Source organism: Pleurodeles waltl, chromosome 8, assembly GCF_031143425.1.
Source record: "Pleurodeles waltl isolate 20211129_DDA chromosome 8, aPleWal1.hap1.20221129, whole genome shotgun sequence".
Lineage (NCBI taxonomy): Eukaryota > Metazoa > Chordata > Amphibia > Caudata > Salamandridae > Pleurodeles > Pleurodeles waltl.
This window is the reverse complement of record NC_090447.1, coordinates 73,446,106-73,472,019: the sequence shown is the minus strand read 5'-3', so window position 1 is coordinate 73,472,019 and position 25,914 is coordinate 73,446,106. Positions and strand designations below refer to the sequence as shown.

General features: G+C 46.5%; 1 protein-coding gene across 11 annotated transcripts in view; it reads left to right on the top strand.

The window, feature by feature from the left end:
• NUMA1 (nuclear mitotic apparatus protein 1) overlaps positions 1–16,881 on the top strand; it is a 443,588-nt gene extending 426,707 nt beyond the window's left edge. For all 11 annotated transcript variants that reach the window (XM_069203745.1, XM_069203747.1, XM_069203751.1 and 8 more), the window contains 2 exons: positions 4,499–4,753; positions 14,609–16,881. In XM_069203745.1, the coding sequence (XP_069059846.1) occupies positions 4,499–4,753; positions 14,609–14,647 (294 nt within the window). In that variant the 3' untranslated portion in view covers positions 14,648–16,881. The remainder of the gene's footprint in view (positions 1–4,498; positions 4,754–14,608) is intronic.
• The last annotated feature ends 9,033 nt before the right edge of the window (positions 16,882–25,914 follow it).

The following is a 25,914-nucleotide window of genomic DNA, read 5'->3' as shown; positions in this document are numbered from 1 at the left end:
CACTTGGTAGAGGTGGAGATCAGAGTCCTGGCTCCACATCAGCCTGGAGCTGTGTGCCATCCACTTGGTGTTGAAGGCCTACCTACCATCCATCAGTTGGCAGCTGTTTCAGATTCTTAAATACAACACCACCGCCATGTAGTATTGCAACAAACATGGCAGGGTGGTGTTGGGGACCCTGTGCCAGCAGAGACACTAAGTCTATGGAAGTGGCTGGAACACTAGACACTATTACTTGTGGTCTGCCTCATGGCTGGGTCTGTAAAGACCAGAGCGGACAACTCAGTTGCCAACTCCTAGCAGACTACAAGCAGCAATTACAGCTGTAGATGGGGCAAGCTCTTTTCCAGGAAAGGGAAGAACCTTGCATTGATCTGTTACTGCTGAGAATGTGCAATGCCTAAACTTTTGGCATTGGAGTTTCCAAGGTGTCTCCTTTGGGGATGAAATCCGCCTAGAGTGCAATGAGTTATCAAGAATGTCCTTGTCCAAGTCATCCTAGTGGGCCACCGTTTTGGGCAACAAATGTGGGATCCAAAACTCCTGGGCCTGAGCATCTGTCTTCAGATCCGACTCTGTCTTTGGGAGTATCTTCTGTTGGAGCGGTGGGCAGAGTCTTACATCCAGGCCTGTGCAATTTTCACCTTCATGCTTGGACTTTGAGCAGTGAAAGCTTACTGCCTACGATCTCCCTCCCGAGGTGATAGATGTTATCTTGACAGCCAGAAGTCTTGTGACAAAATCATTGTTTCCCTGCCTATAGGACACGATTTTGGTTTGGTACAGTGCTTGACAGATTGACCAATTTCGAGCCAAATTATGTGAAGTATTGCTTTTTGTATTATACCTAGCCCAGCTAGGACTTGATTTGGTCACAGTTAACAGTACCTGTCTGCCATTTAGTCCTTTTTACGATCACTGGATCAGTATTCTTTGTTTAAATCACCCGATATTTTAATGGTTTGCTGTATTTGCTTCCACCCTCTCCCCTTTATCATGCCTCACTGGTACCTTAACGTGGTCCTCACCTTCCTGATGTGTACTTTTTGAGCTGCTACGTTGCTACCTACTACAGCTTCTTAGCCTCAAGGCAGCGTTCCTCATCACCTTCACATCTGCGTGACACCTAAGTGAATTACAAATCCTTTGTCAACCCACGATGCTCTCTGCTTTTCCTTGACAATTTGGTCCTGAGAACCTGAGCTTCCTTTTTTTGAAATTGGTGTCTCCTTTTCATGTCAGGCACCACATCCTCCTAGCGATGTTCTTTGCTTCTGCTCACTCTGAGGAGGAGAGCCTCCATTGGTTGGATCCTGAATGGGCTCTTAGCTCCACATAGTGTGTGCTAAGGAATCTCGTCTGGACCGTCAGCTCTCTGTAGGATTTGCTGGAGCAGAGTAGTGCAGGGCAGTGCTGAGGAGCGTCTTTCAGTGGATTGTACCGCACATTCATATCTGCTTCGCACTGGTGAAGAAGCAGCCCCCGGAAGGTTTCCTGGCTCATTCCACCAGAGCCAAGGCCATCATCACTGCATTGGCACCCAGAGTGCCTGCACTGGATATTTGCCAGGGTGCTATCTAGATTTCATTCCACACCTTCATGAAGGAGCATTGTTTGGATTACACGATCTATTAAGATGGAAATTTTGCCCACGCGGTCCTGCAGGACTTCTTGGTTTAAGCCAGTTCAAAGAGACACCATCCAGAGCTGCTGCTTTTTTCCTTGTTTAAAAGGTGAAGGCTCTGTGGTTAGTGTCACAAGTAACCTTTGTTAACGCTCTTTCTGGTAGATACTGTCCAAACACAGGTCCCTCACTGAACCCTCCTTCCTTCCCATTCTGTGCACTGGATTCTTTTCCACCTAAAATGCTTCCAAATAAAGATATCAGCATGTCCGTTTTCTGTTGGGCTCTGCGTTTGGGGTAACGTACACCTTAGAAATGTGCCAACATCAGCCTGCACCAATAGTGCCTATATGTGGTTCCACGCTTCACATCTGGACCAGAACAGCGGTGTAGAGAGGAATAGTGTTGGCACAGGGCCACCTATCGGTGTGCAAATGTACTGCGTTAAACGTTTCTCAATCAGTTTGAAGCCTGGGTATATGCAGAAGATGAGAAATCTACTGTTAGTATTTACCAGAATTAACTTTACAGAAGGCAAGTAAATTCAAGTCTAGACATGCCATCTAGTTGCCAAACCAAAGACTGTCTCTTAGGAAAGAAATCGCCTCCATCTTGAAGTTCTGATAAACCGGTTACTCGTTGAAATTCCTGATCTTGATGACCATCTGATGGCCCATTTCTCCCATCTCTACCAAGAATAAATTGCCCAGAAAGCCCTGTGGATGTAAGGTTGATCGAACTGTGGTCCCTTTTTCCACCAGAGCAGATATCTCCTGACCTATAAGGGACTTCTCACCCAAGGAGATTGGGTTGGTTTCTCCACTTGTTCATTGAACCGTAAGTTTCGTCTGAAATCTGTAATAGTTTAAAGAATCCATGCTTTGTTTGTCTTCCCACAAACACAAAAGGGGATGAAAGGAATGCTTGTAAATTGTCTCACTTGAAATCACTCTGGGTAGCACTCCAACCCATTACTTTTTGCATACTTTTACCACTCAAGACTGAGTCCCACCTTGTGGAAACAGTATTGACCCTGCTCCTCATGTGAATAGCCTATCCCAAACTTCCATGCGAGACCCTCTGAAGAGGAGACCACGTCTAGGCATACCCTTAGTCACTTAGGGTGTTGCAGTGAACACACACAGGTGATCAGAGTAATGCTTGCTTAAGACGAAACTCTGTCTAGTGGCACACTGGGTGAAAAAAAAAAAAGGTTTGGAATGTTGGTTGCCCTGAACTATTGCCAGGGGCTGGACTGACCAATCAGCCTCTGTTTATTTGCCTTGTTACCAGTGAATTAATTCTTCCAGTCTCTCCTTGGCTCTTAGATGGAAAGAAGGGGGTATCTCTTACCTGATTGCCCACACATTGGCGCTGCTCCCCTGAAAGATCCTAGTTATCCACATGCCTTTCCTGGCTCTCTTGAACGACAGAAGGAGCTGAAGCAACCCTCATGCTGCCATTGTCATCCTCATTTTGAAACATAACCTCCACTCCCTCTACCTGATCTGGCGCCTTTGGAAAGGGAGAAAGCAGGAACCTGCAAGAGGAAGATTAAGGGGCTGGCAGTGTTCAGGTAGTGGATGAAACAGGTTTGAGTTGGATTCAAGACTGCACAGTCTTGGTGTTAGGCACACCATCATTTAGTTGCACCAGCCACAGGCTTCTGATTAGAACTTTAGGCACCAGCACACATTTTACAAGCTACGCACTGGCCTGGAAGAAGACCACAGATTATCACAGAAACCACTGCACCAGTGTCAAGGCGTCTACCACGGTGTTGATGCAAGGAGTTGCTGGCCCTTGATGTTTGCCAGGCTGCAATGTGGGCAAGAACACATTGCCACTCAGTATTGCAGACCTTTTTGGTTTGATCCCTCTCCACAGACCCTTGCCCTGGTATTTCTTCTAAGGTGAGGAATCTGCAGCTAGACATAACAATCGGGATCGCTCTTTCAGATAGACACCTTAACTGCAGATTCCTCACTAGCCTCCCTGCTCCACTTTCTGTGGAGTGGCCAATTTCTAACATCTAAAAAAGTCCCAAATTAGTATTCAGCACACTACTCCCAGCGATTGTTTACACTCCACATCAGGTGACTCATGCTCATGCCTACAGAATGAGAAACACCAATAGCAGTAATGTCAATTATCCAGCATCTGCAAAAATCATTGGCAAATCAAGTGGGTCCCAAAGGTGTGACTTATTGGCTTTGCCAATGCTTATTTTGTTTGCACTTTATTTCAAACTATTCTAATTTTCTCATTTATTAGAGACTCCAGTTCTTGGAAGAGAAAGCACTGGCCACTGAATGTATTTTCTATGCTATATGTTTCTGAGTTTTTAACCTATTAACAACTTTTTACAGCATTTAGCTATCATGAAAGTGGAGCAGCTTATTTATGGAATTTGAGTATACAAAGGAGTTCATCCTCTTCTATCTAGTTTCGCTTCTGAGCTCATACATTATCCACTACCTAAATGAGCCCCCCCTCCCCTCTTGTAATGGTTGCCTCTTTAGGTATCTTGCAATTAAAAAGAATTGCAATTTCTTCTGGTCTATAAAAGTTTGGATTATTGTACCCCTACTCCTAGGTCTTGTATTTTAAACAAATGATTTTTTGGTGTCCCATAACTGAACTGTTTCAGTCATTCCATGTTCCTGAGTTCTACAAGTTTTACACAGTACCCCTAGTAAGAACTTGCACCAATTGTTACCATGGCAAAAACATTTGCTCTGCTACCCTTGCACCCTTAACTCTCTCCCTGCATCCTTATGTTTACTTAGGACATAGAAAGAAAATTTAGACATTGTTGCAAAACTCCCACAAAGACAAAGTAAATGTTGGGGTTGTTTTCTGTTTTCTCTGCAGCAGGCAAACAGGAGAGAGTCGATGGCCTTCAGCATTTTGAATACACCCAGGAGAATCGGAGACTCCCTTCTACGTCGAGGACTTGGAAAAAAGACTCCCACATCCAAGAACTCTCCCCGTGGAAGCAGCAATAGTTCTAAAGCCACTTCCGCTAATGTCACCAGTGGGCGGTCTCAGCAAAGCTCAATGAGAAATTCACCCCTTCGGAAGTCTCCCAGGATAGCTTCCACAAAGTCCCCGAGAATACAGAATAAGGTGAGTGATAGTACGCTCCAGCAGAACGATCCTTCACGATAGTTCATGAATGATCTTGGTGAAAAATGGTAATTGATATATGAAAATGTTTCCCATATTACATTTAGGAGGTACCATTAATGTAGGTAGTTTGTAACGGTATACCTAAATTCGTCTGATAAATGTATACAAAATGTCCCCTTGTTGCTTAGATTTAAAAACTTAGTCATATTAATGTAGTCTATAACTTGACATTTAATTTAGCCAGAGAAGTTGGAAGGGCCTAATTTAATATCAGATCATATTCCTATCATAGATTTAAAGACATCTTTAGTAAGGGCTTATTTGGTGGATACTTCTAATTGCAAATCTCCACCTTTGAAGATTACCACCCCAATATTGACGAAGTGGAGCTGCATCTAAGCACCACCCCTGCTCACTGATCTACGTTGCTTTCTTTTCTCACCTTCCAACAAAGAGCCAAAGCTCCTTTCCAAACTTTGTTGGTTTTCCAACAGCTCCAACCGTTTCCAATCAGTGTGCTAGGGAACGATGTGCCAATACTGCTGTTAGATGTCAGTTACAGACCCACGTGAGATGTCATTGATCTGGGCTTGAGACAACTCTAAGGTGTAGAAGTGTGCCTTCATGCATCCAAAGGCAATCTGAGACTTAGAGGCGATGCCGTACGTTGCTGAACAGTGTCATGTCCTTCGTGCAGGTACTGCTCACGCTCCACGTCACAGGCCCCAACTCAGTCCTGAGGTCACTCTCACACCTGTTCAACATCATGCCAAAAGTCTGGCGCACATTTGGGCTCCACAGGGGCCTTCAGTTTGGTTTCTGCGGGCAAGATCCTTCCCATTGGTGTCTTGGGACTGGTTACTGGCCCTGTACCAACTCTATACAAACTTCCACTCTGGCCCCGTGATCCACACTGGTTCCTGCCACCCAGACATCAGTGCTGAGGACAATCTGGTGCCAATACCAGTGCCCGACTTCAGCTTTGGCTCGAACCTGTCATTCTACGAGATGACAAAAGCGCAACCAGTCATTATTCAGTCAATCTCTAAGCCTGTGCCTCTGCTATGTTTCATCTACCAACAGAGGCTTCATTATGTTTTTGGTTCTGACTGATCCTTTGCGAGAGTAAGGTACCCCAAGATGCTGATGTTGACCATGGGGTATGGCTTGCTACCCCTGCAATATACTTTGATTTACAGGATGCAAGTGTACTTAATAACTCTCCAAGACAGAGCTTCATTCACCACTTGTAGCAGTGATTTGGTGGACATTTTAGGCACTACAATTCCAGCTGTCCTCCATAGAAACCACAAACATAAAGTTGTGTCTACCTGAGAGCTACACGCCAATGGGGAAAACTGGTTTGGCAACTGCTCTCCCCTCTTCGTCTCCAGCCTGTGTATCAGAACAAAGGAGCAGCCCCTCTTGCGTATTTCACATTTGCCCTTCAAAGCCGGCTTCATCTTTCAAGCTCGCCTTTTAGACTTACATCCTGTTTGTCCCTCCTGCCTGGGGGAGATAGCATCTCTTCTGGGGCAGGTCCTTAGTATTACTTCCTGAGAGTTGTTCACACCTTCCCCCAGGAGAGCAGAAGGCTGTCTTGTGGAAAGCGGTCACTGGAAAACTTAGGACAACAGTGGCAACTTTCTAAAGTTGCCATTTACTTCAGTTACATTAAAATCAACATGAGCATCAGCTCTGGATTTATGCACCAATTCTTTTGATACCTTGAAGTACCAACTTCAGTGGTTCCATTGCGAAGTTAGCACAGCTGAGTGGTCAGCGTGTAACCCTGTATTCGCCATCGCGGCTACTAGCCTTTCTAAAGTAGTAACAACAATGTGGGGTTTTTACTGTTCGAACATTCAAAAACACATGTCCCTCTTTTTAATATACAGTCCCCTGCAGTAGGGCTCGATAGGCATTCCTTAGGAGTGACATATATATTTTTTTTAAAAAGGGAGGTCTCGATCTTGTCATTTTTAATTGTTAAAGTCGAGTTAGCAGGTCAAAAACTGCTCTGCCAGTCAGCAATGGCAGGCTGAGTCAATCTTTGCTCTGTCACACCTTCTTGGTGGCACAATAAGTGTTTCATTCCATGAGGGACACTTCAGCTTGCAGCCTTTGGTTACCCCCTGTACCATATACTAAAGACTTATAAGTAAGTTAACATATGTCAATTATGGTGAACAAATCAGACATAAATGTTTTAAGACTCAGAGCGAGACTTGGTGCACCTTCATAGTTGGAAAAATAAAAACAGCTTTTCAGTCCAAAACATTGGGGTTTATCCTGCAAAAAAGGCATTACCCAGAAGCTTCACACTTTAGATAAAGTTTCAGTTGGGCTTATTCAGACAATACTACTGTCTCCATACAGATTGGTTTCTGGCCGTAGATTCTTCAACTTTTGATTATTTTCCAGGCATCTTTTAAATTGAGATGTTTTCCCTACTGCATAGTGAGGGTGTTTGATCCTCCTCACGCATTGTAGGAAGCTGGCCTGGTGTGTAGTGAGTACCCAAGGTACTTACAGTAGGTCCAGGTATCCTCTCTTAGTGAAGTGTAGACAGTGTCTAGGAAGACAGGCTCTCTACAGGTAGCTGTGGATGAGCAGCCAAGGCTGATCTAGTAGACATGCAAAGTTCATGCAAAACCACTGTAGTCACACAGCACTTACATACATGAAAGAAAACACTCAATGTTACAAAAATAAAGGTAAGTCCCCCACCAGTCAGGACAGCTCCTAAGGTGTCCTGAGCTGAGGTGACCCCTGCCTTAAGAAATCCTCCATCTTGGTTTTGGAGGATTCCCCCAATAGGAATTAGGGATGTGCCTCCCTCACCTCAGGGAGGAGGCACAGAGAGGGTGTAGCCACCCTCCTGGGCAGTAGCCATTGGCTACTGCACCCCCAGACCTAAACACACCCCTAAATTGAGTATTTAAGGGCGACCCTGATCCCAGAAAATCAGATTCCTGCAACCTGAAGAAAGAAGGACTGCTGACCTGATAGCCCCTCAGAGACGATGGAGACAACAACTGACTTGGCACGAGCCCTACCGGCCTGACTCCAAGAACCTGCACAGTGACGCATCCAGCGGGACCAGCGACCTCTGAGGACTCAGAGGACTGACCTGCACCTAAAGGACCAAGAACCTCCAGAGGACATCGGCTCTGTACAGAAACCGCAACAAAATTGCAACAAAGAAGCAACTTTAAAGAGACTCTCACTTCCCGCCAGAAGCGTGAGTCTTCACACTCTGCACCCGAATCCCCTGGCTCGAGTTCAGGACAACCAACACCGCAGAGAGGACTCCCAGGTGACTCCGACGTGGACACCCTGAATCGACCTCCCTGCAGGAGTGACCAGCAGGCGGCCCTCATCCTAGCCCAGTCAGTGGCTGGCCCAAGAAGCGCCCCTGTGCCCTGCCTGCATCGCCAGAGTGACCCCGGGTCCCTCCATTGATTTTTACAGCAAACCCGACACCCCTGTGCTGCTGAGGGTGTGTTTTGTGAGTTGCCCACTCACCCCTCCTCCCCCAACACATACACACCCACTCACCACAGTGCTCTACAAAACCCCCCCTGGTCTTCTCCCCGAGGACGCAGCAGACTGGAACCAGAGCACCCCTGTCCTCCATAGGCACCTATGTGTTTTGGGCCCTCCTTTGACCTCTGCAGCTAACCTGCCCTGTGTTGCTGGTGCTTTGGCTTTGAGGTTGCCTTGAACCCCCAACGGTGGGCTGCCTATGCCCTGGAGACTGACTGTGTAAGTGCTTTACTTACCTGAGAAACTAACGTTTACTTACCTCCCCCAGGAACTGTTGATTTTTGCAGTGTCCATTTTTAAAATAACTGTTTGCCATTTTAACCAAAACTGTGTGTACTACTGTTTTAAATCAAAGTTCTATACTTACCTGTGTGAAGTAACTTGCATTTTATGTACTTACCTAAAATTTTAATCTTGTGGATCTAAAAACAAATTAAGAAAATATATCTTTCTATATAACAACTTGTTGGCCTGGCGTTAAGTCTGTGTGTGTGTGTTCTTAATTTATTGCAGGTGTGTACAACAAATGCTTAACACTACACTCTGATAAGCCTGCTGTTCGACCACACTACCACAAAATAGAGCATTAGTATTATCTAATTTTGCCACTATCAACCTCTCAGGGGAACCCTTGGACTCCGTGCACACTCTCTCTCACTTTGAGATAGTATATATAGAGCCAACTTCCAACAGTGGCAGATTAACTCCTGCAGCCCATAGGGATCCCCTGGAACCCCAGTACCTAGGTACCATATACTAGGGGCTTACATGGGAGGTTCAGCATGCCAGTTGTGGGAAGAAAAGGGTAGTTTGCAGGAGAGAGCAAAACTACTGGGGCCTGGTTAGCAGGATCCCAGTAGACAGTCACACACTGACAACAGGTAGAAAATAGGGGGTAACCATGCCAAGAAAGACGGTACTTTCCTACACTCATACTTCAATTCAAGATGTTTTTTTAAATAGTGCAAAGCTACCTGACCTGGCATCCCAGCTCTTATTGCAACTCTCGCTCCTGAATGGCTACAGCTTCCACTTTGAAAAAAGGTGGGTATCTGATAAAGACTTCTAGTTGCAGATTCCTTACCTTTTGAATTTTCTCCAGGCGTCAGTCTGGATCTGGAGATTTTTCCTCAAGCAGTACCCCTGCGCTGCTTTAGGTGGTGTCAGTCTACTTCGTGTCCGTCGTTGGCGTCGGGTTCGTCCGATATGACGTTGCTGGTCCAATGTAGGCGCCACCAAGGCATGCTGATTTTGGTTCTTTTCTTTCAGCGCTAGACAACGCGCAGATCTGGCGAGCTATCCCTACAGTCACTTTTCGACTCAACTTTCGACTTTTGTCTATGCTTTTTTTACATTCTGGTACGTTGATTTCATCATGGAAGACCAGATTCAAGCCTTACTACTCCTGTCATCGGATGATGTCTGTGACGGGTTTGCACCTCCTGTTTCTGTTTGGAGCACGACCACAACCTGAAGTCATGCTCAGAGTGCCGGGCCGTGAATCTGAAGGGTTTAAGAAGAGCTGTCCCTAAAGCTACTTCTAGCTTGGCTCCACGTCGCGTCAATCCCATTCTAATTGTTGACTCCACCACAGAGCCAGACCGGCATCACTCGATGCCGATTCAGACTTCGATGGGGACCTTGTTCCCTAGGTCGGATCCTGACCCTTTTTGTTATGGGAATGGGTACAGTGAGAGAATGGAGGGGTTGCTGGACCTTCTAGAATTCCACCTTGATGACCCCCATGGACTGGGCTCAGGACCTGGGTAAGGCCAGTGGTCTGGACACCTCCCCTGATGCTGGAATGCTTTCTCTCCCTACCGTTGCAACGGAGGAGGGAGCTTCTTACTCTGTAGTGTTGAGGAGAGCGGCTGAGGTCCTGACCCTCGAGCTGCCTTCGGTGTCCATCAGGACTAGCCTCCTGCTGAGGTACTTCAGCCTGGGGCTTCCTCTTCAGAACCCCTTTTGCCCTTTAATGAAGCCCACTTCTGGAGACATGGTCCAAACCCATCACTTGGGGCTGCTGATAATAGGGCAATCGCCCACTGCCATAGGCCAGCTCTTAAAGACCCAGTGTTCCTGATGAAACATCCCACCCCTGAGAGCTTGGCTATCCAGGTCTCTACATCCTCAGACCCATTGCTGTTTGCACCCACAGATAGGGAATCCAAAAGACAGGATCAGCCTGGGAATGGGATGTTTTCTTCCTCCAGTCTGGCATTGCGGTCCGTGATCATCGCGTGTCTTTTGGGCCGTTATATCCATACTTTATGTGACATGGTTGCTCAGTTACTGCCACAGGTCCCGGAGGAGGCCTGGGTGATTCTCTCTCAAGCTGTTGCTTACTGGAGAGAAAATTCAGGATATGATGTGGACTGGATACGACCGACTCACAAGGTAGATCAGTCGCATCAGCTGTGGCTTTATGGTCCCACGTTTGGTTGAGGACGTCTGGCTTTTATGGGGATGTCCAAGCCGCTCTTAGGGACATGCCCTTCAATGCACCCGTCTCTCCGGGGACAAAGCAGACTCTGCACTCAAGCGCTTTAAGGAGTCCTGGGATATGGCCAGGTCCTTGGGCCCCACAGCTGCCCCTCTCCCCCCCTCAGTCTGCTTTTCACCCCTTTTGTGGTTATGGAAGGGGCACCTAGTCATGTCCCTTTCTCTTCAGCCACTGTCGAGGATACTGCCCATCCTCTGCATGACTGAGCATGTGGCATCCAACATCCTCATGGATGAGGGGGCTCGCGGTCTAGGAGACTGGCTAGTAACGTTGGATTTGCAGGATGCATATCTCCATATTCCCGTCCTGACTGCTCACAGATGTTACTTGCATTTCATGGTAGGCCACGAACATTTTTAGTTTACTGTGCTCCCCTTTGGCCTTACCAGCACCCCTCAGGTGTTCACTAAAGTGATGGTGGTGGTCACAGCTCATCTGTGGAGGTCAGTTTCAGTCTTCCCCTACTTCGAGGACTGGCTGTCATGTTCCATCCCAGTCCAGGATATTTAGGCTATTCCGATGTTTCAGCCTCTATTCTGGATTTCGGTGAGAATGACTGAGGCTGCATGCGCCAGATGGCATATGTGGGTACTGCATCAAGGAAATCTTTCCGACATGGTCCAGATCTCAGAGGGAACTGTGCAAGATCTGCAGTGGTGGCTTTTGAACCGCAATTGGGTCAGAGGCAGATCTCTCTCCCTTCCCCAACTAGATCTGACAAGTAGTGACAGATGCGTCACTCCTGGGATGGGGTGGCCAAATGAGAGAGGCGGAGATCCGAGGCATCTGGTCTCCGTCAGAGTCCCGGCTCCATATTAATATTTTGGAGCTCAGGCCAATCAGGCTAGCATTGAAAGCATTCCTTTCCTCTCTCCAAGGTAAAGTGGTGCCAGTGTTCACGGACAACACCACCGTCATGTGGCTCTGCAACAAGCAAGTTGGGTGGGGTCGTGGACCCTTTGTCAGGAGACTGCGCTCTGGACATGGCTGGAACACCAGGGCATATCCCTGGTGGTTCACCTTCTATCAGGCGCTCTGAACACCAGAGCGGACAAACTCAGCTGTCAATTCCTGGTTGATCATGAGTGGCATCCCCATCCGGAGGTGGCGCAAGGTCTTTCAGCAGTGGGGAGAGCCTTGGTTAGATCTATTTGCCTCCGCAGAGAACACACGTCAGCTGTTTTGTGCATTGGAGTTTCTAAAGTGGCACTCGCTCTGCGACACTTTTAGTCTTGAGTGGAGCTCAGGCCTCCTTTACCCCAATACGACTTCTGCCCAGAGTTCTCAAGAAGATCACGAATGACTGGGTCAGATTCATTCTTGTGGCTCTGGACTGGGCGTAAAGAGTCTGGTATCCTGAGCTCTCGAGCATGGCCGTCGATCCTCCAATCAAACTAGATTTTCGGTCACTGCAGCAAGGAATGGTTCTCCACTCAAACCTGTCCATTCTCCGACTTCTTGTATAGAGATTGAAAGCAGCAGTTGACAACTTCTGACCTTACTCCCAAAGTCTGTAATGTTATAAACGAAGCCAGGGGTCCGTCACCAAAACGGTATATGCCTGTCGTTGGAACAAATTTGTGGCATGGTGCACAGACCAGTCTGTTGACCCCCTCTATCAGAGCTCCAATTTGTTCTTTCTCTAGCCCAGCAGGGCTTTGCTATCTCTACTTTCCTGAGATTACCTGACCAACCCTTCTTGTTTAAATCTCCTATCGTTGGTAGATTCCTGAGGTGTCTGACCTATGTTTCCTCCTTCACTGTTCATAATGCCCCAATGGGATTTGAACTTGGTTCTTACTTTTCTGCCACTTCAAGCCACTTCATAACTGTCCCCTTAGGCTTCTTACTCTAAAGACAGACTTCCTTGTTGCCACCACTTCTGCCCACAGGGTCAGTGAGCTGCAGGCTTTCCTCAAAGCCACCCTTCATTTCCACGTTTCCATCCATCCTGACAAGGTGGCTTCGTACCAGGGCTTCCTTTTTACCAAAAATGGTCACGCCCTTTCATGGAGGCCAATCTGTCACTTTGCCAACTTTTTACACCCCCAACACACACAACACCCTCCACCCCCAATCCTTCTAAATAAGAGGAGAGACTCCACCGCCTGGACCCAAAAACAGCATTGGTGTTATATCTTGATTGTACCAAGCAGTTCCGGGTGGATGATCAACTCTGTGGGTTATGTGGGTGCAAAGAAAGGTCAGGCAGTGCAGAATAGAATCAACTCTAGATGGGTCGTTCTCTGCATTAAAATGGGCTACGAATTGGCTAAAAAGCAACCCCATGAAAGTTTGTGTTCTCACCAAAGCAACAGCTGCAACCACTGTGTTAGCGCACAGAGATCCAGTCCTGGATATCTGCCAGGCAGCAACGTGGGCATCTTTGCTCACGTTCACCAAACACTACTGCCTGGACAGTCCGGTCCAGAGAGAACGGCTACTTTGCCTGTTCGGTCCTGCAGGACATCCTAGTATGATCTTGGTCCGCAGACTCACCTCTGGAATGATATTGCTTAGGTGTCTTTTCAATAGGTAAAGAATCTGCAACTAGTAGTCTTTCAGATGAACAAGTTACTTACCTTTCACGGCCCTAGTTCTAAAGCACCAGGCAGGCTCAGTGTTCTTCATGGCTCCACACTTTTGGCGTGTAAAGTCATGAAAAGAAAGTGAAGTCAGCTTACCAGTGTGGTGCCTATATAGGACCTGCGACGTCCTATCCAGCGAACCCAACGGATGCGGAGTCAACTGATGCCACTTAACGGCGCGTAGGGGTCCTGCTCGAGGAAAGATCTCCAAATCCAGACTGACGTCTTGGGGAAATTCAAAAGGGTAAGGAATCCGAAACGAGAATATGTCTCTACCTCATAATTTGTTACCGAAGGTAAGTAACTTGTTTAAGAAATTGTCTAATGCAGAGGGGATTTCCCTCACGATTTTCGGGCTAAGTCATTAATATTTAACCTGCCTGCCATTACGGCATAATACCAACTAACCAGCCTGCCATTACGGCATAATACCAACTGAATCCTTGTTAAGTTTTCCAGAAAGTTTAAGTATTTTCTCCAGGTCCTAGTTTGAAATTCCACATAATTTGTGGGTGGGTGGGTGGGGAATGGGAATGAAAGCAGTTCCGATTATCATGCTGATCTACTCAATCACCTGTGGTTAAATAATCCTTGCACAAATATGATGAGTAGATTGTTTTGCATGGTTGAATAAAAGGAAGGATTTTATTGTCACTTGACTTTTTGTGTATCTTTCTGGCTATTGAAAGATGTTCTCAAAGTAAGGGCTATCCGTATCGATAGATGGAGTTTAGCATCTAGTTCTGCTGTTGGCTCATTTGTTTCCTCATGTCATCCGAAACTCAGTGCCAAGTCAAGGTTTCTGTAAAGCTCTTGTGAGTAGTTTTCTCCCTGGGCAGTCTTCAAAGGTGCGGGGAGGGGAACACAATCAACCATCTAAGCTGTTTTTGGGGTAAGACGGTATATATGTCACGGAAGTATGTCCTCTTCAAATATTTCCAGTTGATGGACAAATCCTCACCACCCTCCACCCCGGGTCAGCCTTGAGGTAATTCTTAAGTATCATTCACTGATGTCATGTCATATGGTCTCTGGCTACAAAAAGAAAGCTTTTTGGGTCTAGAATTGTGCAGCGTTATCAAACTGACTTATGTATGGAGCTTCTATGGAGGTTAACGGATGAAGACTTGTTGTTGGAAAACCAATGCAGATGCTCCAATGCTGCTTATTTGTAATTCTCTTATGTACCCGTATTATTTTTTTTCTTTTCAGATTTTTGACCGTAAGCTACAAAAGAACAGAAAAGCGTAAACCATCACCACATTTTGTCCAAGGATTGAATTACTGAAGATTTCCTTGGGTACCGAAGAGCACTTTTTTTAATCGGTGAAGAGCTGTCTCGGCCTCCTTTACGCTGTTCAGACATTGAGCCCCCCGCATGCCGCAGCGGTCTTGGTGCATCCCAACAGCTGGCCCGCATCTGGCTAGCTCTTCCCCGGTTACAGCTCCTGCACCTGGTGTTAGCCTTGTGTTGACTCATTGTAAAGCTCTACTTTTGCTAGATTTGTCATCAGTGGTGGAAACCAAAGCACAAACCCACCCTGCTGCATGCACTGTGGAGCTGGAGACGGGGGTTTTGCTAAAAACAAGTCAGTCTTGATACTATTCTTCTGAAACTGGAGACGAAAATCAACGAACAAGATCATTTCAGGAATCAGTAGTTGTTGCGTTGAAAGGTGTCGTAATTGTACTCTGAACAGCAGTATTTATTCAATGTGCCTTCCTCCTGCATCCAGACAGCAATTGAAACATTGGTGCAGATAGGCTTTAAAATTGAGGATTTGGCCCTCCCCGAGTCACCAGTATACCTTCTTGAGCGCCATATAGGTGCTTGAAGGTACAGGGAAAGTGTTACAGAAAAAATTAATAGTCAAGTAAACCTTTGAGCTGGTCTTTGACCAGTGACACTGGAGTCAGGAAAACAGGTTTGATACGTCCATCTGTTAGTCTGAGCTATGTTCATGTCATTCAACAAGGTCATTTTTGTACAGCGACTTTGATTTTTATGGTAAAACTATACTTTTTCTGTTGTCTATTTTGATTTGCACGCATTTAGCATTTGCCTTCCTGCACCTTTCCTTGTACGGGACGCTAACCTACACTTCAGTGGTTTAATTGGACGGGTGGAAGGGTTCATTATAATTTACCGAGCGGGGGAGCCCATGATCTGAACCCGCTCCCACGTTGTGCTGTTGCTTTTACGACCACATTGTGTGAAGGCTCAGAGCCTTGTGCTTCTCTAGGTGATGGAAGGATCTGCACTTTGAATGTTATTTTACCCCACGCGTCACCTCTGTTACTGCACAAAGTATAGATTTTTACACTTTTTTGTCTGCAGTACAATCCAGTGTCTTGAAGGATAGTTAACATCAGTTGCTTGAGAGAAATATCTGGCGATATTTGTTTTTTGGCATTTAATGTAGCTTAGTCTGAGAGATCCATTGTAACAACTTCAACGGTGTTTTCTGTTGTTAACATGAAGTACAAACACTTTACGCTCAAAGGCTTTCGTGCTTGTAAACTTACATTTTGGTCCGGCTGGAAAGGTCAAAGCTAATTTGAAGAGAAATGATTTGGTTGAGTTGCCTTTTTCTTCTTTCACAGTACATTTTGAAACTGTGCTTCAGCTTTATAAATCAAAGATATAAGATTGTTAACTGAATGTATTTCACTTTCTGGTCATATTTGTGTCCCCTTAGATTCATTGTTGTATATACTGTAAGCCATACCTACTGTCTACTGCACACGAGTGCAGATCCTTGGTGGTGAATATTTTCCATCAGTTTTAATATGGCAGTCAATATATTGACTGATAGCCTTCAGCACTGGCATGCCAGTAGAGGAAGCTTGTGGGCGCTGTGCGCTGTCCTATGTGGGCGTGTCCTTCACCTTTCCACTCGTATTTAATCATCTACATTGTCTTCTTCCCGTCTGTGTCTTGTCGGCCTTTCACATGTTTTTCTGTTCGTAGAAGGGCGAACTTCACCTGGGGACTGGCATGCCCTGGAAAGTAACAAGTACTCTTGGAGAGCCTCATCCATGTGTGGAAACTAAACCACAAGGGGACTTCCAGACACTGATCTCACCAAGGAAACTCGCTTTCTGCTCTCACTCTGTCCTGTAACTACACGTGCCTTCCCACTTTGTCTAAATCTATACACATATATATGTTTATATGTAATCGATTTTTTAAAAAGTGCAAATTAAATGATGTTTTGATACCCTTCATTGCAGGGTTATGAAATGCCAGTCTTTTCTGGTTATGCCATCCACCCACTGGATCTGAAGCTTTTATGCATCTGCTTTTATTTCTGTTACACCATCTCGCGCTCATGGATTGGGAGCCATCTCAAATATTAGAGGTTTTCTCCTCTAATTACTTGATTTCATATGTCTGTCTTCATCATGAATCCGTATCAGCCCCTGTAAAAGGTTGTCTGATTTTTATGTATTTTTCTTTTGTAAATAAACTAGTTCCTCATTGATCCTGTGTTTTCTTCTTATGATTTCCACTGACTTGCCTGTGTTTCAGTGACCAGCTGCACATGCGCGTTAGCCGCAGCAGTCCCCATGATTGCGTCATGACACCCCTTTATGTCACAGTTTAAAAACCTTTCCATACGTCGTGACATGGAGGGAGTAAAGAGTTATCCAATTATCAAAGAATGTTATTATTCATTGTCATTGTGTGGGCTGTAAAGGACACAAATGCACCTTCTTTCGGACACAGAAGCCAGATTACTAATTTGGAAGTGCACACAACTATCAGCTAACTCGATCTGCTCAGGTTATAGTGCAGGGCATTGAAAAACTGTTTAACTCCTGGTAGCTGCAGCACAAGCAACGGGCAGCTCTGCAGAGTAATTGTTCAAACAGTGACAAACACAATAAAATTCCAAAGCCAGTGTTGGGAAACATTTAAAAAAATAAATCCTGTGGGTTACTAGACCCATTCACGCAAAAAAATATTAAAAATTGACTCATGATTTCCTTAAATTTTAAGTCAATTCTCAAAAAAAATCTATTCTGAATAATGGAAGTGTAAATGTTACTCTGAAACGGTCAGGAGGGGCGACTCTTGCTCCAGAATCAAAAACAAGGAAAGTTACCAGCACACTGTTTTGTCTTAAAGACCAGTGGCGGAAATCCCAATCTTCCACAGTGGTCATCTCCGGTGATTTGTCGCCCTGGTTCTCTTTGGGGGGGGAGGGGGATTCCAGACATGTATCTCTGCCACTGCTTCCTACAACAACCAAGAGTCCCATTGTTTCTTAATGCTGGAAAAGTCACTCCTGGCTTTCCCTACCTTCTGCTCCTTCTGATGGGCTTCTAGTATCGAGGTCAGTCTCCCGCCAACCAGGGCCTTCACAAGGCTGAGTGTAGCCACAACTGGTCGCTTCACTGGATGGAAACTTTTTCTGCTTTTTGTGTCCTTTCACTAGTGATCAGCAGGAAAGCCAGATCACCCTGAAGAACAGTTTGGTGCCGGTGGAGATACTTCCCCCACTGTTAGGCAAAATTCTTCTTTCTTCATCTAGCTGTTCTTGCATGTCCAGCAGAGGTGGTTTTGATGTGCTCTTCTTTAATTTTCTTCAGTCTTTTTATTGAAAGGTGTAAGGAAATGCCTCTCTTTGTATGGTCGCACCATCAGTTTTTTGTCAGATGCTGCTGGGGTTTCGACTCGGAGTACACTGAGGCCTGCAAACCAGACCTCACTGCTAGTGCCCGGACCCTAAAGTGTATGTCTAATTGGCTGTACCCAATTAGAAATGACTAACTTACATGTAAGTCCCTAGTAAATGATACCCTGGTACCCAGGGCTTGCAGCACTGATTGTGCCAACCTGGAGGTCCCCCCAAGTAAAACAAGTCTCTCCACTCAGATACTGCAGACTGGTAGTTGTGCACCAATAGCCTGACTTCACCATTGAAAGCAATGGTAAAGCCTCCACTTAACCTGGACATATGGGCAAGTCACCCCTCTGGCAGGCCCACAGAGCCGTAAAGGCAGGATGCAACATATGATGCAGGCAGGGCATGTGATGTACATGTACTGGCGCAAAACTCTCAGAACTACTGTTTTCCTGTGTAAAGACTTGGTCTCCCAGTTGCTGAGTGCAGGGTTACATGCTGAGCCCCTCATCTGAGCTAACTCCTTAACAGTGCGACCAAAGTGGGCCCTCAAAGGTATCAAACGACTTGCTACATTAACCCCGACTTTGGTCTTAAGTCAAAATTAGTGTAACTAGTTGCATTATGTAGCTTTAGCAAAGCCGCCACTTTGTCTTCTTTAAAACTCCTGTGCCTTCCTGGCGTCCAGGCGTCAAACTGGATCTGGAAAGTCATACGCGTTACCCCTGCAGGTCGATAGGTGCCCCCCTCATGGCTCCAGTCCGAAAGTGAGACACGGGCCTTATAAAGGCACAGCCCATGAATGTTGACATCAGTTCCTTTTGTTGTGCATCAGACTGTCCTTTTGACTTTTTCAAATGTCTGCAATGTGCAAGTTATGTCACCACCCTAATCTACAGGGTTCAAACCATGTGGGGAATGTCGCAAACATGTCTGTGACTGACCCATACTTGATTTGCTTGTGGTTAGACCACACATCCAAAGCTTGCAGGGACAGCGCCTTGATGCACCTCAAGGCCTTTAAGGATGAGAAGCAAATCTGTAGTGAAAAAAACGGAAGACTCCATGTTGTGACTGGTTGAGGCCTAAAGACAGGTCCCAGTCCTGCTCCCAAGGCCATTCCTGTAACAGATGGTCATCATAGCCCAAATCCTGGGGTAAGTCAGAAAATAACACAAGAAGATTAAGCTGAACTTGGCTTTGTCCCACCACTCCGGATGGCTTAAGAAGGCTCAAGGGCATCTTTGTGCTTCCAGGTCTCACTCCCGATGTCATTCCCCTTCAGAGTAGATTCTGACCCTTGTCTCACTGCAAGCTAAACTTCCCAGGCTTCCAGAGACGGCAGCGGATTGAGGAGTTCTGTGAAGCCATGCTGTGGCTTATTCCTCATTAGTCGCTCCTTCTGACATGCCTGCGCGCCCCAAGGAGCTGAGAGGCCTCCCAGCTGGGCTTCTACAGCAGGCTTGCCCTAAGAGCAAGCTGGGCCCTCCAGTTTCATTCTGGACTGATTTCAGTGCTGGTTTGCTCTCGGGCCACAATACATGCTGCACAATATCCACTAATGCCCGCATTTATGTCTCTGGACGATGACATCCAACACTTAGTGCTGTTTGGCGCCGCCTCCACCAACCCCACATCTTGCTTTGAGCCACAGCTGTTTAGTTACCCTTCTGATTCCAACACTGTTCTTGTCCTCTGAAATAGCTCATGTCTGGCAGCACACTTGTTTTGCAGAGATTCTGCTAACTATTTGTTCCAAATACTCCCCCCTGACAGGAAATCAAAGAGGATACAGATATTTGGCAAAAGGGTCTTCTAATCGGAGAGTTTTGCTCTGTGAATACCAGCTGCCTCTTGGGCTGCTACTCTCAAGCCTTGTGGTGATCTCTAGCCCAGGTACTATCCACGGTTCCAAAAGAAGCCAGTGCTGTCCTCTTTCAGGCTATGGAGGATAGTCGTGATGAGGCCATGTTTATTACCTGCTGTGGCTGGACACCACAGATTTACTTGGTACAGCCATAGGCAATTGTATGGCCCTTCCCAGACATGCTTGGATGCTGTCCACTTATTTTTTTTTTGGCAGACCTTGAGGCCATTCTTATAGACATGTCATTCAACCATTCCAGTCACTTTGAGGATAAAGCCAAGTTTACCCTGGGCAACCTTAAAGACAGCAGGATCCAACATTTTCAGCCAGGGTGGCAGGTGATAATGGATAAGTGGGTCCTGCAAATTATTCAAAGGGATTACACATTACCATTTCTTAAAACGCTGCCACAAACCTCAGACCGGCTGACTGAGGGCCATCTGTGTCTTTTGCAGCTGGAAGTGTAGACTCTTTTGGCCAAAGGAGCCGTACAGAACTTACCAACACCAGGATTTGGTTGTGGTGGTTATTCTTGCTACTTTTCGGTTCTGAAAAAGGACGCCCCACTTTAGACCTTGGCCCTCTTAATGCCTTCCTGCAGAAGAACAAAGTCAATGTACTCACCCTAGTTTAGGTCTGATCTGCCCTCAACCCTGGACACAAGGTGATAGGTGGCTCTTTTTTTGGAAGATCTTTTCACTCCGTAATCTGTGATGGTGCATCTGTGATAATAGTGGGTGTCCAGTACAATGAGCAAAAAAAAGTGAATACTAAAATTGATTATATTCCTACACTAACATTAATGATGGGGAATCATGACAAGGTTATAAGACGTGAGGACCAATTGAACCGTAATAGTTCTATGATCTCTCAATTCTATGCTACATGTTTCACCCCAAACTGCCTCCTTGGGTCAAGTGGAGTATTTTCAGTGCCATATATTTCCCACCCAGGGGAAGAGCCTATTAGATAATGTCCCTTCTAATATTACTATCCGTGTAACACATTTCCTTAAGCTCCCCTAGATTTGGTGACTTGCATGCTCTTGGAAAAAGTGTACCTGTTAAAGGAAAACCCAACATACCACATATACACATTATTTATGTAAATATTTATGGCAGTAAGGAAATGACTAACAGTCTGTGTACTTAGAAACAATGTCTCTGACAATATGCACAGTGAAAGTGTGCCCACAAGTCAATATATGAAGAGGAGGAGAGGGACTCTCCTCAACTTGAAATAGAGGAAATCTGGACCCCAAATGTCTAGGACGCCTCCCTCTAGTGAGGATGGCTCATGTTCCTTAAGGTCCAGAGATAGAATCTCTGAAGAAGATGCTGTCTTAGAGTCTCTAGCTAAGAGACTGGACCTGGAAACAGGTTCTTAGCTAAAGAAAGGGAAGGAATAGAAATGGGATTAACATCCATGAATGGTGGCAGCAATTCCATATCTCGGGACAGAGTAGGGCACTATGACCCTAACATCCCCAAAGGAATTGTCCTAAAATACGAGGTAGGTGATGGGTTCACAGCCCAGAAGACTTGCAAAACAGCAGTGGGGATCTCTCCTTTGGGGACTGTTATCAGGAAAGTGTAGGGATAGACTCCTCACACTGAATGAATGAGGCGGATGCAACATCATATGATCTCATGAAGGCTACCCTGATTGAGGGTTTTGGGATGTCCCCTGAGGAGTACAGAAGCAAAACCAGGGAGAGACGAAAAAACCCAGAGCCAGTCCTGGGTTAACTTTGTGGACTTCTCAGTGCACTATCAGCGCAAGGGTGGGTACAACAGAAAAAATTGGGCTTGGTAACACACTTGTTAAACCAATGGGCACCTAACTGGAGATCCTAACTGTCCTGCCAAGAAGGCATCTAGTGCACCTGCAGTGGTAAGTCTCCAGAGGGGGTTCCAAGTACACCCTGACCATGTCAGTGAGCCTACTGAGGCAGCTTTAGTCTCAGAGGGTGGGGTAAATGTAGCTGTCTGGCCCAGTAGTCTGGAGAAGTACAGACAACAGACTCAAAAGGGATTCAAGTTGAAGCAATGAGACACACTGGTGACAGTGTAACCATGATGACTGAGCAACTGGTGTCCTCAGACCAGTATCTTCCTGGAGAGACATATGCTGTCCTCAACGCTGACAATCAGGCTACGGTCCATCCCATGGCAATGGTGTCCTTAGAATGGGGAGGGGTTACTGGCCAAAAGAAGGTTGTGGTATTTCCTGCTACACCTGTCCAATGTCTGCTAGGGAATGATCTGGAGGCCTCGGCTGAGATAGAAAGAAAGATCCATGTAGCTATGCTAGTTATCCCTGAGTGGGTGTGCCTCTAAACCAGAGCAAAGCACAGGGTGAAAAAGTAGGGTGGTAGCCTGGAATAATGGCCTAACCCACCAAGAGAAAGGGCAGGGTCTCTCTTCTCGTTGAGAAGACCTAAAAGCCTCATGGGGAACTGAGCTTCAGGAACTTGGGCCTTACACCGCAGATCTCCTAGGACCATGGTGACCCTCTAGGGAAAGATCTGAGCAAGGGACAACAAACGTCCCAATCTTGAAAGTCTGAGGCAGCAGGCTGCTGCACAGGAAGAGGTGGTTAGTGGTACCCACAAGACATTGGGTGGAGGGGCTCCTGTATGCTGAGGCTAGAGAGCTTAAACCTGGTGCCGCCAAGAGACTGGTAGTGCCTCAGCAATGCAGAGTTTCTCCTAACTTTGGCCCATGAGATCCCATTAGCTGGGCCTCTCGGCCAGACAAAAACATGGAGTCCATTGGTCAGCCACTTCTACTGACCAGGCATGTCCCAGAAAGTAAAGGAGTTTTGTAACTCCTGTGCCACCTGTCAGGCCAGTGGCAAGACAGATAGACAACCAAAGGCCCCCTTAATTCCACTTCCAGTGGTTGGGGTTCCCTTTGAAAGGGTTGGGATCGACATTGTTGGTCCCCTGGACCCTCCAACAGCATGAGGGAAGAGATTTATACTTGTGGTAGTGGATCATTTCACCAGGTACCCTGAAGCAATCTCCCGAAGGGCTACTACTAATACTGCCCCTGCAGTAGCAAGGGCCCTCATTGCTTTTTTTCCTTCCCAAGAGTGGCTTTCCTAAGAAGGTGGTGTCAGACAGAAGTACCAACTTCATGTCTGGCTACCTGAAGCACGTGGGCTGAACGTGGTGTGACCTATAAGTTCACAGCCCCACATCACCCCTAGTGCAATGGTCTTGTTGAGAGATTTAACAAGACTCTCAAAGGCATGATTGGTGGTCTCCCTGAACAACTCAGAAGATGAGATGTCCTATTTCCATGCCTGCTTTTTGCCTACAGGGACATGTCACAGAAGGGATTGCGTTTCTCCCCTTCTTAACTTTTGTCTGGGCATCCTGTTAGGGGACCACTTTGCCTTGTAAAGGAAGGATGGCAGAGACCTTCCAAAGAGCCCAAGCAGGACATACTGGATGATGTGCTTGGCCTTCGTTCAATGATGGCTTAGTACATGAAAAAAGCAAACACAAACCTTGAGGCCTGCCAATAACTCCAGAAGCTCTGGTTTGACCAAAAAGCTGCACTGGTTGTATACCAACCTGGGCAGAAGGTATGGTTTTTGTATGCCTGACTCAGGGTCAAAAAAGGTCTGCATTCTCTACTCCGGATGGTCATTATCAGTTCACTGTTATACCCTTTGGTCTGAAGAATGCCCCTGCCACCCTCCAGAGGTTGGTGAATAAATTCCTTGCTTAGTTAAGACTTTAGTGCAGCATATCTAGATGATATTGCTGTCTTCAACTTTACCTGACCGGATAACCTGATCAACCTCAGAAAGGTCCTTGAGGCTCTGAAAAGTCCAGTCCTCCCTATCAATGCAAGTAAGTGCCAGATAGGGTAGGGTCAGGTTGTATACTTAGGACACCTGGTAGGTGGGGACCAAGTTCAACCACTCCAATCCAGGATCCAGACAGTTCTGGACTGGAAATCTCCAACAACCCAGACCCAAGTCAGTGCATTCCTTGGCTTGATTGGGTATTACTCAATATTTGTGAAGGGCTATGGCACCATTGGGGCACCCCTCACATCCAAATAGATGCCCAAAAAGGTAAACTGGACAGTCAACTGTCAAAAGGCCTTTAACACCCTGAAGGAAGCAAAGTGCTCAGCACCTGTTCTAAAAGCTCCAGATTATTCTAAACAGTTAATTGTGCAGACTGATGTGTCAGAACATGGGGTAGGAGCAGTCCTGTCCCAAATCAATAATGACCATGACCAACCTGTTGCTTTTATTAGCAGGACTTTAACTCCATGAGAGCAGCGTTGGAGTGCCATTTAGAGGGAAGTCTTAGTTTGTGGTTTGGTCCCTGGAGAACCTGAGATCTTACTTCCTAGTTCAAACCAACCACATGCCTCTAAGATGGCTGATGCAAATGAAAGATGAAAACCCCAAACTGTTAAGGTGGTCCATCTCCCTACAGGGAAGGGACTTTACAGTGGAACACAGACCTGGGACTGACCGTGCCAATGCAGATGGTATTTTCAGGTTCTTCCACTTTGACGATGAATACTCTCCTGGGAAGGGTTAGGTTCATCCTCTCATTTGGGCAGGGGTCATGTAGGAAAGTGCCTCTTTGGACATGGTCCACCACCCCACTCCCCTTGTTGCCTGGTTTCTGGTCCAATTTTGACTGCTAAACAGGTCCCCAGTGCCAGATCTCTTCCCCCACCCTAACTGCAGTCGTTTTTCCCAATTGGCAAATCTTAAGCTACCACTGTAAAGTCCCTAGTAACTGGTACCTAGGGCATGAGATACTAAAGGAAGGCCCCTGAGGACTGCAGCACAAATTGTGCCTCCCTCAGGGACCCTTTCGCTAAGTGCACACAGTGCACGCAGGCTGTGTGCCTTGGTGCAGAACTAAAATGAAAACAAATGGCATACTGCCTGTGCGCCGTCACCTTTACTCTGCATACAATATAAGTAAGTCACCCCTCTAGCAAGCCTTCCAGCCCTAAAGGCAGGGTGCATTATATTAAATGTTAGGGCATGCCTACATGAGCAGATATGCCCCTGCTATGTCTTAGTTGATTCTCGGACATAGTACGTGAACAAGGAAGCCATTTTAAGTACATGTGCTGGACACTGGTCATTACGAGTTCCCCCAGCTACATGATGGCTTCACTTGAAGATAGGGATGTTTGGCATCAAACACCTTGTGTTAATAAACCCTCACTGAATCCAGTTATGGATTTATTGATACATGCACTCAGAGGGCACCTTAGAGGTTCCCCCTGAAAACCTACCAACTCCTAGTGTGGCCACTGTCTGGTCAAAACCAGTGCAGCCACCTTAGACACAGTTCTGGCCCCCTGAGGTGCGAGCCAACGCTCTAGAGGGCTCAAAACAAAGGCTTGCTGTGTGCAGAGGTGCTAACACCTCCTCCAGGCAGGATGGACATTCCAGGGTGGGGAGCTTCAAAGGCCTTGCTGCCTTTCTAATGCGGCTCAAGCCTCTCCAAATGGTAGAGGAGGCCAACCCCCCTGTTCTTGACCCCACTTTTGGTGGCAAGACTTGTGGGAAAAGTAGGCATATTAGGTGGTGTGCCCACTTCATGCCAGACCCACCCCTAAGGTGGACAAACTGAAGTGGACACTAGCTTTTAAATTCCTCCATGTTGTTGGGAAGGAATGTAGGCCACTATGGTTAGGTTTATACCCCCTTCCCAATGGAAGTGGCCATAAAAAGGGTGTAGTCACCCTAAAGGTTTGGCTACCACCTGGCAGTCCCTGTAACGCCCCTAAATTCATTATTTAGGTGGCACCCCTGAACTCTAGAACTCCTGTGACGTAAGAAGAGCCAGACACTACAGTCGCATCAGCAGAGACTACAGACCCCAACTGACCTGGCCCCGGCCCTACTGGCCTGTCTGCAGCCCTTGATCATCCTGCGCCAAAAGATGATCTGTCCTGCTGCCCAGTGACCTCCTAAGCTTGGGAGGACAGCCTGCCTTCGACAAAGATCAAGATCTCTAGAGA